The sequence below is a fragment of the Microcaecilia unicolor genome, chromosome 1, assembly GCF_901765095.1.
Source record: "Microcaecilia unicolor chromosome 1, aMicUni1.1, whole genome shotgun sequence".
Taxonomy (NCBI): domain Eukaryota; kingdom Metazoa; phylum Chordata; class Amphibia; order Gymnophiona; family Siphonopidae; genus Microcaecilia; species Microcaecilia unicolor.
In genome coordinates, this window is record NC_044031.1 from 121,506,016 (window position 1) to 121,524,701 (window position 18,686).

Sequence of the window (18,686 nt, forward strand, 5' to 3'; positions counted from 1 at the left end):
CCCCAGTTCCGCCTTCGACACGCCTTCGATACGCCCCCGTCCACTTTGTCCGCATCCGCGACGGAGTGCAGTTGAAAGCGTCCAAAGTTCGGCTTTCGATTATACCGCTTTATTTGTTTTTGTGAGAAGAACGCCCATCTCCCGATTTAGGTCGGAACTTGGGCGTTATTCTCGTTCGATTATAAGCTGGATAGTGTCGCAGCTGTCTATAGTAAAATTCATCACTGGCAGGCAAGTCATATTTGTTTTGCAGCTCATTAAATGATTTGAGTCTGCCCTCAGTAGTCACCACCTGGAGAAGATATACCATGCCTTTCTTTTCCCACCTCTTGAATACAGTGTACATTTGTCCAGGTATAAAGGCATAGTTGTTACAGATAGGCAAATATGGTGTCACTCTGGGTGAAAAATGGTGAAGGCGACACACCCATTCCCAGACAGCCCTGGCAGCTGTCATTATCCCAGAGTGCTTCAGGGGATATGGAACCTCCACTCCAGTGCCATGCAGATAGTTACCAAAATGCATCCCCGGGGACACACCCAGCTCCAGGGCTGTATTAGAGTAATCACTGGTTTGCCTGAACCAGTCATTTATGTGTCTCATGCCATTAGCTATACTCAAAAAGCGAATGTTCAGTAGTCCCAGCCCCCCATATTCCACCGGGATAGTCAATATAGAGATCGGCAGTCTTGCTTTCTTTCCCCGCCAGAGGAATCGTTGTGTGTGGCGGTGTAATGTGCGCTCATCTTTTTTTTTCAGGTACAAAGGTAAAGTTTGAAATATATATGTCCATCTTGGGGCAATGACCATGTTAAAGAGTGCAATTCTACCCAATAGGGACACTGGAAGGGCGCCCCAGGCCCGCAGTGTCTGTATAGTCTCTGTGAGTAAGTTATTTACATTAATATCGTATAACTGAGAGAGATCTGCCGGCACATGCACTCCCAAATATTTAATAGAATTTAGTTCCCAGGTAAGGGGAAATTCAGCAGTCCATCCCTTGCGTGGATATTTTACTATTTCAAGGGCTACTGTCTTGGTCAAGTTTAATTTGAATCCTGAGATTTGTCCAAAACATTCTATCTCCTGTATCAACAAGGCCATGGATCTAGGAGGGTCTGTTATGGTCATCATTAGATCGTCTGCAAAAGCTAGTACCTTTATATTTTGGCCTGCTACTTGCACTCCCGTGATAGTTGCCTGGTTTCTCAATATATGTAACAGTGGTTCCAATGATATCACAAAAAGGGCAGGGGATAATGGGCATCCCTGTCTAGTTCCCCTCATTATTTTGAATTCAGTCTCTTTTATACCATTGACAATAATGCTCGCCCCCGGTTTACAATATAGTGTTTCGATTGCTTGCATGAACCAGCCCTCAATCCCCATCGTCCTCATGGTCTGGAAGAGATACTCCCATCCCACCCTATCGAATGCCTTTTCTGCGTCTGCACTCATTATTACCGACGGTGTTTCCTGCCCCTGACATGACGCTATAGCTAATAGTAACCGGCGGACATTGTGTGTGGCTTGTCTATTTCTAACAAATCCAACTTGTTCTGGGCTTATTAAGTTAGGGAGGCATTTTGCCATGCGTTCTGCCAACATTCCTGCCAATAATTTGGTATCAACGTTTATTAGGGATATAGGGCGGTAATCTTCTGCTTTAGTCAGCGACTTCCTCGGTTTAGGAATTAAGGTAATTAAGGCTGTATTAGCATATTTGGGGAATGTTCCTGCGGTAATCACCTCTTCATAATACTCCAACAGTGTCTTTTGGGCTTCTAGGGGTAGGATCTTATAAAATTCCCCAGTGTATCCGTCTGGCCCTGGCGCCGTTCGGTTCTTTAATTTTTTTATAGCCTGTTGGAGTTCCGTTAGTGTTAATGGAGCATTGAGTATAGCTAGGTCTTCAGGTGTTATTGTTGGCAGACCCGCCTGTATTAAGTAGTCTTGTATCAACTGCTTGTTTACTTGGTTCTCTGTTGAGTACAGTTGTGTAAAATGTTTAGTAAAGATTCTCCCAATTTCATTTTGTGTTACTCTGAGTCTGCCATGCTCGTCCTTCAGGGCCGCCACCGTCCGGGGTCCCCCCCAGTGTTTTATTACTTTACTTAGTAAACGTCCCGTTTTGTTCCCAAATCGGTGTAATTTATATTTATAATACACTGCTGACCTTTGTTCTTTTTCATGGAGCAGAGTATTGAGTGTGACCTGTATGGTCTTTAGATGTTCCAATGTGACCTGGGAGGGTCTTGAAATGTGTATACGTTTAGCTTTGGAAAGTTGTTTTTCCAATTGTAGTATTGTCGCCGCTCGGCGTTTCTTTTGGGCACTACAATAGGCAATAATATTCCCTCTAAGAACCGCCTTTAGTGCGGACCAAAATAAGATTGGGTCTGTCTCTGCATGTTCTTTATTGTGAAATGTGTAGTCTTCCCATTTGTCCAGTAGATATTTTTGGAATTGAGGGTCCCCATCCAGATATGCCGGTTATCTCCACCCTATTCCTCTTACCCTGTCGCCTGGTAACTCTAAATCCATCCATACCGGAGTATGGTCAGAGATCTCCTCCGGTCCTATGGTTGCCCCCCTCACCTGGTGGAACATAGTACGGCCTAGGAGAATATAGTCCAATCTCGATTGTGTTCCATGTGCCCTTGATCTATGTGTATAGTCATGTTCCCCAGGATGTAGTGTTCTCCACACATCCACCAGGTCTAATGTCTTCAGAAGCATTTGTAGTTCTCCTGCTCGCTGTCCTGAGTAGTGTGCCGACTGCGGATTAGTGGTGTCCTCTCTGGGGTTTAGAATTAAGTTAAGGTCCCCGAGTATTAAAATCTTACCCTGTTGGTATTGGAGACATTTACTTCCCAACGTCCGGTAGAATTCTTTGTCATATTCGTTAGGCCCATATACCCCGATCAGGTAGAATTCATACCCTTGTAGCCATATTCGCAGTATTATGTATCGACCTTGTTTCCCTTTTTCTACCACTGTTACTTTACAGGCCAACCCTTTACGAATTAGGACCGCAATTCCTCCCCTCCGCCCCTGGGCATTTACCGCATAGCATTCACCAACCCACAATCTTTGCAATTTAGAATGTTCTATATCATTTAATCGTGTTTCCTGTATGCAGGCTATATCTGCCCGGTGTCGCCTGAGGGCTGTAAGTATTTTGTTCCGTTTTATAGGGGATGTTATGCCCCCTACATTCCATGTTATAACTCTAAGTGGCATAGTTGCATAGGTATACATATATCCTTACGCTTATAACCCATAAAATTTGTGCCCGCAGGGGACCTTGCATATATCTTGGTCAACAAATTTCCATTTTTTACCATTACATCAATGTCTCTGAGAGGATCTATCTGTTGTCCCTTATTTACCATATTTAGAGTAGGTTCTTTTTCCCTTATCCCCCCCTTCCCCCTATCTTCCCAACCACACATGTAACCTTTGTACAGCCACCTGGATATTCCAGGTGGATGTCCTGTGACCTCGGTGATCACCTGAAGCTCCCAATTCCCCAAAATTTTAAACAGTAAACAATAATCTTGCTATCCACATATTCAGTAATACTTGCTGTGGTTTGCTTATTATCTCTATTATGCAAGAAGGCTAATTCAAGCTGCTTCCAGGATTTTATTGTCCGTTAAATGTTTTCTGGCTTCAGTTGCCGTGGGAAATGACTGCCATTTCTCCTGTATATATATTTTTAGTTGAGCTGGGTATTGTAGGCGAAATCGGATTTTTTTCTGTGCCAGCTCTGAGCAGAGCGGATGGTATTGTTTTCTTTTTTCTTGGACGGCAGTAGAGTAATCTTGGAATATCAAAATGTTCCTCTTATTATATTGTAGCGAGTCCCGTTTAATTTTGAAGCCTTGCATTATCTCTATTTTATGGCGGTAGTTCATTAGCTTCGCTATGACTGCACGTGGTCTATTTCTATCCTCCATTTTTCTGCCCATGCGGTGTGCTCTTTCTATAACCATTGGGCCCATCGTGTCCGTGAGCGCCAGCTCTTTAGATAGCCAAGTTTCCAACCATGTTTCAAGGTTGCGCTCCGGGACAGATTCATCCAGTCCAATAATACGTATGTTGTTCCTTCTTGCTCTATTTTCATATTCATCTAGGAGGTTGCGCTGCTCCACCACTTGTTGCCTTAATTCTGCAATATCGGGGCCATATCCTCGCGAGTCGTCTTCCGTTGCCGAGACCCTCGTCTCTAGATCTCCAAGCCGGATACTAAACCCGTCCAGAGTCGTCTGATATGCCTCTAGTTTGCTATTCAGACTTATCCATTTGGGTTCCCAGGCCCTCTCGGTCGCTTGTGTCAGTTGGTGGAGTTGAGCCTCCGTAAATGTAGGCCCTGTTGGCGCGGTTTCCTCCAGCGTTTTGGTGTCGCCGCTACTCGCTTTACTTCTATCTTTTTTTAATGTTTTTTGCGCCATATTTGTGGGCGAACTTGTTAGGAATTTTTCCATATAAAGTAAGTACCTTGCCTTGCTTCTTATTGTGGATAGCGGTGATTTAAGGGGATTAGGCTCGGAGCTTCAGTATCGAGCTGCACTCGAGCTCATGACGTCACCGGAAGTCTTCCACTTGAAATTATATAACCTCTTAGTGGAATCTTTCCTGGAAGCAAGCAAGACCCATGAGACAAAATCATACATTTGAAGGGATGCTAGCTCTATGCTCTCAGCATCCAAGCCATGAGGGCCAGGGATTGGAGGCTGGGATGCAAGAGAGACGCCTCATTTTGAGTGATGGGGGTTGGAAAACAGTCCAGTCTCCATGGATCTTCGGAGGTAAAGTCCAGAAGTAGACGGAACAATATTTGTCTCAGCCAGTAAAGTACAATGAGGATCATGATCCCCCAGTCCACTTTGAGTCTTCCCCACAAGAGGTATTGGAGGATATGCATACAATGGAGGAGGAATGTATCCAATGCCAGTCTGCTGTGTGATTTCAGCCTGGAGCAGAACTGAGAGATTTTGTTGTTGAGATGAGTGACAAAAAGATCAACCGAGGGGGGTGCCCCACTCTTGGAAGATTTCTCAGGCAACATTCATGTTCAAAGACCACTTGTGCAGTTGGATTACCCTGCTCAATTTTTTCACCAGGCTGTCTTCTTTCCCCACCAGTTATGTGACTGTAAGTACCATGTCATGGCTAGAGGCTCAATGCCATATCCTGACCACCTCCTGACACAAGAGGTATGACCCCATGCCTCCCTACTTTTTAACATATTACATTGCAACCTGATTGTCCTTTTGAATGAGGATAATTTGGTGCAACAGCCAATCTCTTAAAGTCTTTAGAGTGTTCCAAATAGCCCACAACTCTAGGAGATTGATGTGAAGCTGATTCTCCTGAGTGGACCAGTGACCTTGAGTGTGAAGTTTGTCCATGTGAGCTTCTAAAGCCCACGTTGGATGCATCTGTTGTCAGTGTCTTGTGTGGAGGAGGAAATTGGAATGGAAGTTCCATGACTAGATTGGGAAGAACTGTCCACCACAAAAGTGACTGCCAGTTACACAATGACAGAGACAACATCTATTAGGGTCCCAAAGGCCTGACACCAATGGGACACTAGAGTCCACTGGTCTTCTCTCAAATGGAGACGTCATTAGAGTGACCTGCTGGCTCTGGTGGAGCTTTGGGACGATGGCGATCATGGCCTCAACCCTGGTGTCTGGAAAGAAGGCCTGGGCTTGAACCATGTTAAGCAGGGCTCCAATGAATGACAATTTTATTTATTTACTGGGATTTATTAACCGCCTTTATGAAGATATTCGCCCAAGGTGGTGTAAAGCAGGTACAGTTTAACATTAAATTTACAATTTTGTTAACAGCATAACAATAGTAAAATAACCAAGAATAAATATACAATAAAAAAGGTAAACGTGAAAACAGTAAATTTGTAACAGTAAGAAACCCAAATTTGTTTGAACTTAATGAACTTTATATAACTTCCCTCTCTATGTTTCCCTAATGTGTCTATACATATCTATTTCATTTAAAATAACATCACTCTATATTTGTTTCTTCACCGGAGGAGGCTTTCACCCCACGGCGCTATGTAAGCCACATTGAGCCTGCAAATAGGTGGGAAAATGTGGGGTACAAATGCAACGAAAGGGAACACTCCGCTATAATTTGCCCGACTTCGAATTTGGAGTCTGTCTGGTTGAATGATTGCTACATTGTCGCTTCAGCAGTGCGGCTAAATTGGGTGTTCGCTTTCCCATGAAGAAGTCCCTCCGGCGAAACGGATCTGTTGGGCAAGGAACCCCATTACTGAAGTTGCAATGAGCTAAGTGGTTTTTTACCATCCTTGAAGTTGTGTGACTCACAGTTGATACAACATACTTCATAAAAATTATTTATAAAAAAATGTATATGTCCACATGAAGCGAGGAGGTGGGTTTCAGACCAATGATTGATTTATGGTGACAGCTCTAACAGGCGTATAGCCAGCAGTTGTGCTGGAATTTCACCGGTCTGAGGTCTCTTCCCTTCTCCCACATATTATTTCACATCCCACACCCTGGGGGTACAAATGTAACAAATAAATAAATGGAAACCTAATAATAGAACTACCATGAAACAATATAAAAATATACACATTTAACAGCACTAGAATTCAAATACCAGAGATATAATACAATGTTAGCATAATACTAATGATACACCTAATAAGCATGCATTATTTATTTATTTATTACATTTGTACCCCACATTTTCCCACCTATTTGCAGGCTCAATGTGGCTTACATAGCGCTGTGGGGTGAAAGCCTCCTCCAATCAATAAACAAATATAGAGCAATGTATTACAAATGAAATAGATATGTACAAACACAATAGGAAACATAGGGAAGTTATAAAAAGTTCACTAAGATCAAAACAAGCCTGGGTTTACTTGAGTCGCTGGATTCAGGTGATTAAGTTGGATCAGTAGGATATGCCTTTTCGAACAGATAAGAACATTCAACTAACCTATGATGCTAAAGATTTTCTACTATACAGCTTAGGTATAACAAAAGAGAGGGAACAAAGTACAAACTAAAGTCCAAACAAAAAAACAGCACCACGGGCCTTTAAAATGGAACAAAGTTCTTTAATGAATGAGCCTTGACCCGACACGGGCCGTGTTTCGGTGACTAGCACCTGCGTCAGGGGTCACAGTGATGACGTGGAAAACTTGGGGAATAACTCGAATATTTTCATCTACAATATTCCTTACCCCACGTCTCACGTAGCAAAAGTTATAAAGCACCAAGGCACCTTCACTTTCTGTATCCATTTGGATACAGAAAGTGAAGGTGCCTTTGTGCTTTATAACTTTTGCTACGTGAGACGTGGGGTAAGGAATATTGTAGATGAAAATATTCGAGTTATTCCCCAAGTTTTCCACATCATCACTGTGACCCCTGACGCAGGTGCTAGTCACCGAAACACGGCCCGTGTCGGGTCAAGGCTCATTCATTAAAGAACTTTGTTCCATTTTAAAGGCCCGTGGTGCTGTTTTTTTGTTTGTTTTTTTTCTACTATACAGCTTACCATATAGCTGAGGGACCAAGAGCAGATATATGATGGGGAAAAGATGGATGGTACAGAGTCAGTTGGGATAATTTGGTGGTTAGCTAAACTCAATGCAAGTTTGTTGTACATAGTTAAGCAAGAGAAAAGAAACTGATCTAAGTTACAGTGTGTGTAGCAAGCTAGTCCAGGTGCTGAATGAATGTATAGTCAGTCACCCTATGTATTAAAGGTTTGGGAAAAGAGCCAGGCTTTCACCTGCTTCCTGAAGTGCAGGTAGTCTCGAATTATTCGTAGCCCATCGGGGAGTAAATTCCAGAGTGTGGGGGCTACTCCTGAGAAGGCTCACTGGCTGGTATCAGGTCGTACAATTTCTTTTGATAAAGGTTGAACTGGGTGGAGATGGGACTCTGGATAGTTGATAATGAACCCTAGGGGCTCCAACATCTGAATGATTCTTTGCACTGATTCTTCAGCATCCTCCCTGGACGTTCTCTTCATCAGCCAATCGTCTATGTAGGGGAACACATGCACTCCCAGTCTGTGTAGCAATGTTGCGACTACGGAGAGGCATTTGGTGAAGACTCTGGGAGCACACACAAGGCCAAAAGGCAGGACATGATACAGACAGTGCTGTTTTCATACTTGAAATCTGAGATACGTCCTGTGATTGAGACATATCTATATGTGGGTGTAAGCATCCTTTAAGTTCAGACAGCATGCCAATCATTTGCCTGAATCATTGTGCCTAGGGAAACCATACTTAACTTTACTCTGACCAGATAATTGTTCAGGGCCTTAAGGTCTATGATGGGACAAAATCCCATTGTCTTTTTGGGCACGAGGAAGTACTTAGAATAAAATCCTTTCCCTTGTTTCCCTGGTGGCATGAGCTCAACCACGTGGGCCTGTAGGAGGGAAGAGAGTTCCTGTGCAAACACATCCTGGTGCTGAGAGCTGAATCTTGACATTCTCAGAGGGCAATTTGGAGGACATTGTCACTAATTTAGGGTGTAACTGCCCTGGACTATTTGAAGAACCCACCAGTCGGAGGTTACATGGGGCCACCTTGCTTGAAAAAAAAATCAGCCTCCCTCCTACTGGCAGGCCATCCAGCATGGTCACTTTTACTGTTACTGTGGCTATGCTCTCATGGAGCCAATCAAAGGTTCTTCTCGTGCTTAGACTAGGGACCTGGCTGGGCCTTCTGGCTCCACAGCTGCTGAAGGCAGGAGCATGAGCCCTAGGATTACTGGGAAGGACAGGCCGGAGGAGTATACCTATGCCTTTGAAAGAAGTAGGATCTCCTCTGGCCACCGCCCAAGAACCTCCAAGGAGTGGAGGCCACACAAGGTGTGGGCCAAGAGAAGGACTTCATGATATCAGTTCTTTTCTTATGAAGTCAGTGACCTCTTCCAATTTATCCCCCAAAAGGTCATCACCTCGGCAAGGGGCATCCACCTTTTCTCACGAATCACCAGTTCTAGGTCTGAAACATGCAGCCAGGTAAATCTGTGTATGGCAATACCAAAGACAGAGAATCTGGACATCAAAAGCTCTATAGGCTGCCTGGGCCCAAAGCTTTCAACACTCCTTCTGCTTAGCTACTATCCCACAAAGTTCCACAGCCTTTTTTGGAGGCAGAGTGTCCACAAACTCTATCCACTATACTTCACACCAAGTTCCACATGTAGATGCTCTTGTACAGCTGGTAGGACTGTATGCAGGACACAAGTATAGAGCCCTGAAAAACTTTCCTCCCAAAAGATTCCAGAGTTCTAGCATCTCACCCCGGGGGTGCCAAACCATGGGTTCTTGAACTCTTGACCCATAGAATGGTAAGGAAGCTGCTGCTTCTCAAACCCGGGAGCCTTCTGAACTTTGTACATAGAGTCCACTTTCCTAGAAGCAGGCTGCACAGACAGAAGGGTTTCCCAATTCTTCATCAGTGCTGCTTGAAGGATGCTATGCATGAGCACTTTAACAGCTTCCTTGGTGGGGTCCTCATAGTCAAGAACACTCAACATCTCGGCTCTGGGCTTGTCCTCAACCTCCAAATCAAATGGGGTGATTTTAGCCATCTCACTCAGAAAACTGATAAAGGAGAGCTCCTCCAGGGGAGATTTTTCTCCTTTCCTGAGTTGGGGGTTTGAAGGGAGACCAAGGAAGACCTCCTCTGGTTCAAATTTAGCCACCCAAGAGCAGTCTGACTTAGCAAAATACTCCTCATGAGAAGGCTGTGTCTGCCTCAGTCTAGTGGACTCACATTTAGACTCTGAGCGAGGTCCTTTCCTGGACACAGGGCGTTTCCTCTCCTGTTGGGCTGGATGGGAGCACCATCTCTTCTGATGCTGACACTGGCAACCAGCAAGGCACTGGCACTGAAGAATGTGTGACAGAGTACTGGCACATTGGCACCAACTCCATGGAGGGGGAACATTCCTCTCTGTGCTGATACTTCTCAGGCACTGGTGATGCTAATGACCTGGAACTCCTGGCACTGTGTTTGAAAAGGGTCTGATGTCAGTGCTCCTTCATCTTTGCTCGATGCATGACATTGGGAACTCTCGGAGCTAATTAGGATGATGTCAAATTCTGGCATGTCCTCGGTATTGAGTCTGATGATGCCTGGCCCAAAAGGGCTCTCTCAGTGCCCAATGTTGAGGCTGGTGGAGATCACCTTGATGCTGGTGCATGCCCAGTGTCTGATAACACTCTACCACCCATGGGGGCAGATGCCTCCGATGCCAATGCCAATGGACCAGACTTAGAACCACCAAAACGTTTCTCGTGCTGAGCCTCATGATTCTTTTGGGTTTTCCTCTGAATTTTAGAATAGAATATACAGTTAGAGGTCTTGTGGTCATGTCTTAGGCACAGTAAGCACCAATTGTGAGGGTCAGTCACAGAGATGACCTTGCTGAACCAAGTTGAGAGGTGCTGTTGAGCACTACGTAAGACAGCAGCACTGAAACAGAGCTCCTGCTGGTCCCTTTTTACAAAAGAAGATATCCACTTCAATCCACGTTTTTTTCCCAAATTTTCTGGTGTATTTTGTCTCCTATTGCAATAGCTATGGAGAAAACTGGGAAAAGACACAGGATTGAGCCCAACTCTCCACAGAAGGACTCTGCATCCAAGGCCAAGGATGGTGGCTTGGAAGCCATACTTAGTGAGATTTGTGCTCTGAAAGAGCTCTTGTCTGAAACTAAAGAAGACATTGGGGAGATTAAGGAAGATCTTACCTCAATCAAAAATGAGTTGGCACTTCTTAAAAACAAAATAGAAACTTTGGAAACCAAGCAATCTGTGGCAGAAAACAATATTAAAACTCTTTAAAAGCAGTGCAAGTGCATTGCACAACTTGAACGTGATCTCGAAGACAGCAACAATCAAGCGTGAAAAAACACTATTAGACTTCTTGGCTTACCTGATAATGCTGAAGGCTGCAACATGGCTACATTTCTGGAGAAGCTTATTCCTTCTTTGCTGGAAATTCAATTTGCTAAAGACTATTAAATAGATAATAGACAGGGCCCACCGTGTGCCTTCTAATTGCGGCCTACAAGCTAAATATCCACAACCAGTAGTCTTGAAAGAATTACGCTACTCCCAGGTAGTAGAAATCAGGTAACATGCTCGTTTAAGGGCTCCGGTCAAATATGAAGGTAACACAATTCAATTTCTTCTTCATTTTAATAAGGATACAGCTAAACTTTGCAAACAGCTACTTGCCTTCCAACCCAGACTTAAGGAAACTTTGCAAACAGCTACTTGCCTTCCAACCCAGACTTAAGGAAATCAATGCCCGATTTGGGCTGTTCTACCCCACTCGTATGCAGGTGACATACCATAATCGTACAAGAGATTTTGCTGACCCGACTGGCAAACTATTTGGAGGAGATATCTCCTAGTAAAAGAGATGCTACTTACATATAAGTACATAAGTAATGCCATACTGGGAAAAGACCAAAGGTCCATCGAGCCCAGCATCCTGTCCCCGACAGCGGCCAATCCAGGTCAAGGGCACCTGGCAAGCTACCCAAATGTACAAACATTTTATGCAAGCTATTCCCGAAATTGTGGATTTTTCTCAAGCAGTAACAGGGTGGAAAGGAACCAATTCCAAGTGATCAGTCACCACAGCAGGATAAGAAGCTCCAATGAAATTTTATTAAGACCCAACACGGCCCGTGTTTCGGCTATAACAGCCTTCCTCAGGGGTCAAATCGATGAGTGCTCATTTGTGTATCGATTGATAGTGGAGCGTTTTAAACTCTTGGTACAGATGTTGCATGCTATAACAAATCTGTACCAAGAGTTTAAAACGCTCCACTATCAATCGATACACAACTGAGCACTCATCGATTTGACCCCTGAGGAAGGCTGTTATAGCCGAAACACGGGCCGTGTTGGGTCTTAATAAAATTTCATTGGAGCATCTTATCCTGGTGTGGTGACTGATCACTTGGAATTGGTTCCTTTCCACCCTGTTACTGCTGTGTTCTGTCCTTGTGGAGAGTGTGAACCCCATTTGTCTTTTCGGATATTTCTCAAGTCCATTTAGTAGCGGTCTATGGACTTGTCCTTTAGGAAACCATCCAACCCCTTTTTAAATTCTGCCAAGCTAACTGCCTTCACTACGTTCTCCGGCAACGGATTCCAGAGTTTAATTATGCGTTGGGTGAAGAAAAATTTTCTCCTATTTGTTTTAAATTTACTACACTGTAGTTTCATCACATGCCCCCTAGTCCTAATATTTTTGGAAAGCGTGAACAGACGCTTGACATCCACCTGTTCCACTCCACTCATTATTTTATATACCTCTATCATGTCTCCCCTCAGCCGTCTCTTCTCCAAGCTGAAGAGCCCTAGCCTCCTTAGTCTTTCCTCATAGGGAAGTCGTCCTATCCCCGCTATCATTTTTGTCACCCTTCGCTGCACCTTTTCCAGTTCTACTATATCTTTCTTGAGATGCAGCGACCAGAATTTAACACAATACTCAAGGTGCGGTCGCACCATGGAGTGATACAATGGTATTATAACATCCTCACATCTGTTCTCCATACCTTTCCTAATAATACCCAACATTCTATTCGTTTTCCTAGCCGCAGCAGCACACTGAACAGAAGGTTTCAGTGTATTTTCAACGATGACATCCAGATCCCTTTCTTGGTTCGTAACTCCTAACATGGAACCTTGCATGACGTAGCTATAATTCGGGTTCTTTTTCCCACATGCATCACCTTGCACTTGTTCACATTAAACGTCATCTGCCATTTAGCCGCCCAGTCTCCCAGTCTCCCAGTCTCGAAAGGTCCTTCTGTAATTTTTCACAATCCTCTCGCGAGTTAACAACTTTGAATAACTTTGTGTCATCAGCAAATTTAATTACCTCGCTGGTTACTCCCATCTCTAAATCATTTATAAATATATTAAAAAGCAGCGGTCCTAGCACTGACCCCTGAGGAACCCCACTAACTACCCTTCTCCATTGTGAATACTACCCATTTAACCCCACTCTCTGTTTCCTATCCTTCAACCAGTTTTTAATCCACAATAGGACATTTCCTCCTATCCCATGACCCTCCAATTTCCTCTGTAGCCTTTCATGAGGTACCTTATCAAACACCTTTTGAAAATCCAGATACACAATATCAACCGGCTCCCCTTTGTCCACATGTTTGTTTACTCCTTCAAAGAATTGAAGTAAATTGGTCAGGCAAGATTTCCCCACACTAAAGCTGTGCTGACTTGGTCTCAGTAATCCATGTCCTTGGATGTGCTCTGTAATTTTGTTTTTAATAATAGCCTCTACCATTTTCCCCGGCACCGACTCACTGGTCTATAATTTCCTGGATCTCCCCTGGAACCTTTTTAAAAAATCGGCGTTACATTGGCCACCCTCCAATCTTCCGGTACCACGCCCGATTTTAAGGATAAATTGCATATCACTAACAGAAGCTCCGCAAGCTCATTTTTCAGTTCTATCAGTACTCTAGGATGTATACCATCCGGTCCTGGAGATTTGCTACTCTTCAGTTTGCTGAACTGCCCCATTACGTCCTCCAGGTTTACTGTGGATTCTGTAAGTTTCTCTGACTCGTCCACTTGAAATACCATTTCCGACACCGGTATCTCACCCAAATCTTCCTCGGTGAAGACCGAAGCAAAGAATTCATTCAATCTCTCTGATACGTCTTTGTCATCCTTGATCGCCCCTTTTACCCCTCGGTCGTCCAGTGGCCCAACCGATTCTCTTGCCAGCTTCCTGCTTTTAATATACCAAAACAAAATTTTACTATGTTTTTTTGCCTCTAATGCTATCTTTTTTTCGTAATCCCTCTTGGCCTTCTTTATCCATGCCTTGCATTTGTTTTGACACTCCTTATGTTGCTTCTTGTTATTTTCAGATATCTCCTAGTAAAAGAGATGCTACTTGAACACTGTCAATGAGCTTTTCTGTGCACAACTACTCAGATTTTCCTGCGTTTACACTGCAAGTCTCGTTCCTTCTATAGATCTCTTATATTATGACTTTATATAAGTTACTTAGCTCATTTCTGATATGTCACCATCAAACTGTTTGATATCTTCTTTCTGTTTAAACATAATGTATACTAACTAGGGAGTCAGGCCCAGATGCATCAACCATACGTAAAAAAATTACAAACGTTAAAGTCCAAACCGAATTTTAAAAAACGAACAATGCTAAAAAAAAACAATTTGCACAAGTTCGGTGCGGATTTAAAAAGTACAATGTATCAATGCTGTTCGGTAATCGGCCCTTAAATCATGCGCAGAGCAGCCAAGTGTTATGCTGGCTGCTCTGCCCATGCCAGAACCGTCAGAACAACAACAACAAAACCCCCACAAACACGTGGCTCCCCGCTCCCCGCTGCATCCCTGAAAAATAAACATACCTTAAAAAAGGATCAGGAGGGGGCAAAGGCGCTCTTCAGAAGCGTCCTGTATGGACGGCCTTGCCCCCCCCCCAGATCGCCGCTGTTCCACGCTTCCGCCCTTCACTAAATTAAAAACTAAAAATAAAAAGTTAAACTTTAGCAGCGCCGGGCCCCCCTCCCTTCCTGTGTTCATCTTCTTCTTTTCTCAACACTGCTCCGCCTCCCGCCATCCTCCGCCCCTTGCTCCGCCCCCCCCGAGTTCGTCGCCGCCGTTCCCTCCCTCCAAAGGACCCCCCTCCGCCTTACCGGCCGTGCAGCGCCTCTCACCTTTGTGTGAAGGCGCTGCACGAGATGAAAGAACGGATCGTCGCTCCCTTCTGCCTCCACCGACGCCTCTCTCCTTCTTCCTGTGCACGCCCTCCTCTGACATTGGAAACTTACGTCAGAGGAGGGCGTGCACATGAAGAAGGAGAGAGACGTCGGTGGAGGCAGAAGGGAGCGACGATCCGTTCTTTCATCTCGTGCAGCGCCTTCACACAAAGGTGAGAGGCGCTGCAAGGCCGGTAAGGCGGAGGGGGGTCCTTTGGAGGGGGGGAACGGCGGCGACAAACTCGGGGGGGCGGAGCAAGGGGCGGAGGATGGCGGGAGGCGGAGCAGTGTTGGGAATAAAAGAAGATGAACACAGGAAGGGAGGGGGGCCCGGCGCTGCTAAAGTTTAACTTTTTATTTTCAGTTTTTAATTTAGTGAAGGGCGGAAGCGTGGAACAGCGGCGATCTGGGGGGGGGGGGGGCAAGGCCGTCCATACAGGACACTTCTGAAGAGCGCCTTTGCCCCCTCCCGATCCTTTTTTAAGGTATGTTTATTTTTTTAGTAATGCAGGGGAAAGCGGGGAGCCAGTGTTTGTGGTGTTTTTATTTTTTTTTCTCACTTTTCATGTTTAAACATGCCAGCTTTGATTTTTCTGGTACAGGGGGCAGCGGGGAGATGACAGCTCAGGCCTTTACGACTGGTCTGACCACACGTTAAATATGTTGCGGAAAATGAATCGGTGTAATCGTCGGTATTGTTAGTGCATCCCGAATCGCCCACATTACAATGGTAGTTACTCCGTTTTCGTTAGCTGCTTGCTTCGTTGGAAAAAGGCCTTTAATGCATGCAACGGTTGGGAATTTCGTTCGTTAAAGGGTTGTTAGAGGGTCGTTAAGGTTTAGTGCATCTAGCCCTCAGTTCGGTTGCTGATGTTTCACTGGGCTCCTCATTTCATGGTTGTTTCATTATGTACTATATGTTTACATAATGTTTTCATGCATATGGTTTAACTGGGTGCTTTTTGATATCCTCCTGTTTTTCTTTATGATGTTGATATGCTCATAAGCACTGCTTTACTATCAGGTCTACACTATAATTAACTTGTTTTCATCCATTAAATGACCTTAACTTTTGTATCACTTAATGTTAAAGGTCTTAACAACCTAATTAAATGAAATAAAATGTTAACACAATTATCCAAATAGAAACCTAACCTTTTACTTTTTCAAGAAACTCACCTTACAGCTACTGAATCCTTTAAACTGTGGACAAATTGGTCTCACTCACCCATTTACTCCACTGCACATGGGAAAAATAATGTTGCTGTACTAGTTAGGAAAAGATCAGACATAACTCTTATAACAAAAGATAACGATGTCTTTGGGAGATGGGTGAAGGTCACACTTAAAACCCAAGATAAGTTGCTTGCTTTGTTTAACATATATGCTCCAAATGATGATGATCCTGAGTTTTTTCAAACGTTGGCTGACTTAGTTACTAACAAGGGCTCTGTACCTTGTGTTATTTGTGGAGATTTTAATTTAGCTTTCTATCCTGTCATGGACAGATGCTCATATTACTCTTACAAAAAATAAAAAGCATGGTCTTCACTACATGATATTATCTCTGAATTGAATCTCCAGGATGTATGGAGGACTGCACATTTGACTGATAAAGATTACACTTTCTTTTCTCCACTTCACAACACCTATTCCCATACAGATTATTTTTTGGTCTTCCCCTCTTTACTAAATAATGTCATTTATTCTAGTATTGAGGGAATAACCTTATAAATCATGCCCATATAACCATGCACTTCGATGGTATAGGCCACCGTCCAACTCAACCTCAATGGCGTTTCAATGCCTCTTTAATTGCTCAACCTGATTTTCAAGAACTAGTCTCTAATGCCATTAAGGAATATTTTCAATTTAATACACTGCAAGACTTCTCCTGGATAATGATATGGGATGCATTTAAGGCTTATATCTGAGGTACAATAATATCCTTTGCTGCATCTACACAAAAGAAGAATGTTGATGACTTATGTAACCTAGCCGCTTCTATTAAAAGTCTAGAAGGTTTGCATCAGGCTAGCAATCAGTCAAATATTACTCTGAAAGTAATAAGTCTGGTCACTTATTAGCTAATTACTTGAAAGCTAGAAATGAGTGTAAGACTATTTTTACTATTAAAGTTGAAAGTGATAAAGTTCTTACTAACAACACTAAACTTTGCCCATGCAGACATCTACTGGCAAAGTATGTGTTATCAAAACAGTACGTATGTGTTATCAAAACAGTACGTATTTTTCTGCTGAATGTCATTTATGTGCACAAATGACCAGAATATTACCATTTACAAATGTTCCTGCCACCTAAAACTATACATCTTCTTAAAGAATTTGCCCCTTAGTGCTAATATATCTATTAATTTATGTACCATGGCCAGTATTTCAGTTACTAAGGTGACTGCTACTGCTGAAAATTACTTTCCAAGTGTTTGTGAGTACTGTGCTTTTCTAAACATGCATGTAAGTTCACTGTAATGTTACTGTATAATAATTTGCTTAAACACATTTCATGCAAAATATCAACGTGGTGTACAGATAAAAGAAAATGATACAAAAGTCTCAGCATAGACTAATATTGTATATGAAAAATCATATGTAGTTATAAATACTGTCCATGTTTCCTGACTGTTCCCTTTGCCTTCTCTCCCTTTTTCAAATTTGATTTCCCACATCACCATAGGTGCCAAACTGCAGTACAATTAAAAAAATCATGGCATTAATAAACACACAAAAAAGTCCAAATAACTCCCCCCCCCCCCCCCCCCCCCCCCGATATTCGTAATCATTTAACTGGCCAGGAACGGCACCTGGCCGGTTAAATGGTACTTAACTGGCTATCTGCAAATTTTCAGCGGGACCTGACCAGCCATGGCCCATTGAAAATTCACAGTTAGCAGCTACTCCACAGATTCTCAAATTACTCCCAGTTTTCCCCATGATCCAATTTTCCTTCTTTCCTGCAGCAAGATTCAGAACGCTGTATTTCAAGATGTTTATAATACCAGGGCATTTCATTTTCAAAAATTTCCAGTAACATGGAGCAAGCAGCAGTAAATGGAACACATTATTACTACTAATCATTTCTATAGTGCTACAAGATGTATACAGCACTATACACATTATATGCAGGTAGTTTATCTGTCGTAAGTTTTTGTACCTGGGGCAATGGAGGGTTAAGTGACTTGCCCAAGGTCACAAGGAGCTGCAGTGGGAATCAAACCCAGGTAGCCAGGATCAAAGCCCGCTGCACTAACCATTAGGCCACGCCTTCACACAGTGGTACATTGAACCAAGAAGCAAAGAACCAACTAAGCCTTCTTTTAATTTGAAGAGCACACTAAAAATGTCATGGAGGAAGTGAATTTCATTACAGCTAAAAGTCTGCAGCAAGCAATGCAAATTTAATTCAACACTATAGCACTTCCAAACTAATCAAGCACATATCACAGGATAAAACATCAACAGGTAAATAAACAAACATGACATTTTCTATCTTTACAGATACTATCCATCAACAGCTGTGCATGCTTAGGACAAGCAACCAGTGCAACAAATGGCCCTGTGTGCGAGTTTGTAACTGCAAGACCCATTTACAGGCAAGCTATTCCTGTAGGTTTACTGCCACTTTAGGAAGAGCTTCAACAACTGCAATAGACTCCTGGTCCATTCTCTGTGCACTTACCGCAGGGGTTCCACAGTCACATTCTTCTCCAGCCTCAACAAAACCATTGCCACATTCTGGAGGCTCCAGTAACTAAAGAAAATCACAAAAGGCATGAATAAAAGGTTTACGAGCATGATACATTAATCTTTTACAGTTAAGGCTGCAGGCCATGAACCAACCAGCAA

At 43.4% G+C, this 18,686-nt stretch overlaps 1 protein-coding gene across 2 annotated transcripts in view; it reads right to left on the reverse strand.

The window, feature by feature from the left end:
* ADAM22 (ADAM metallopeptidase domain 22) overlaps nt 1–18,686 on the reverse strand; it is a 661,757-nt gene that overhangs the window by 157,446 nt on the left and 485,625 nt on the right. For both annotated transcript variants that reach the window (XM_030199706.1, XM_030199712.1), the window contains exon 16: nt 18,520–18,591. In XM_030199706.1, the coding sequence (XP_030055566.1) occupies nt 18,520–18,591 (72 nt within the window). The remainder of the gene's footprint in view (nt 1–18,519; nt 18,592–18,686) is intronic.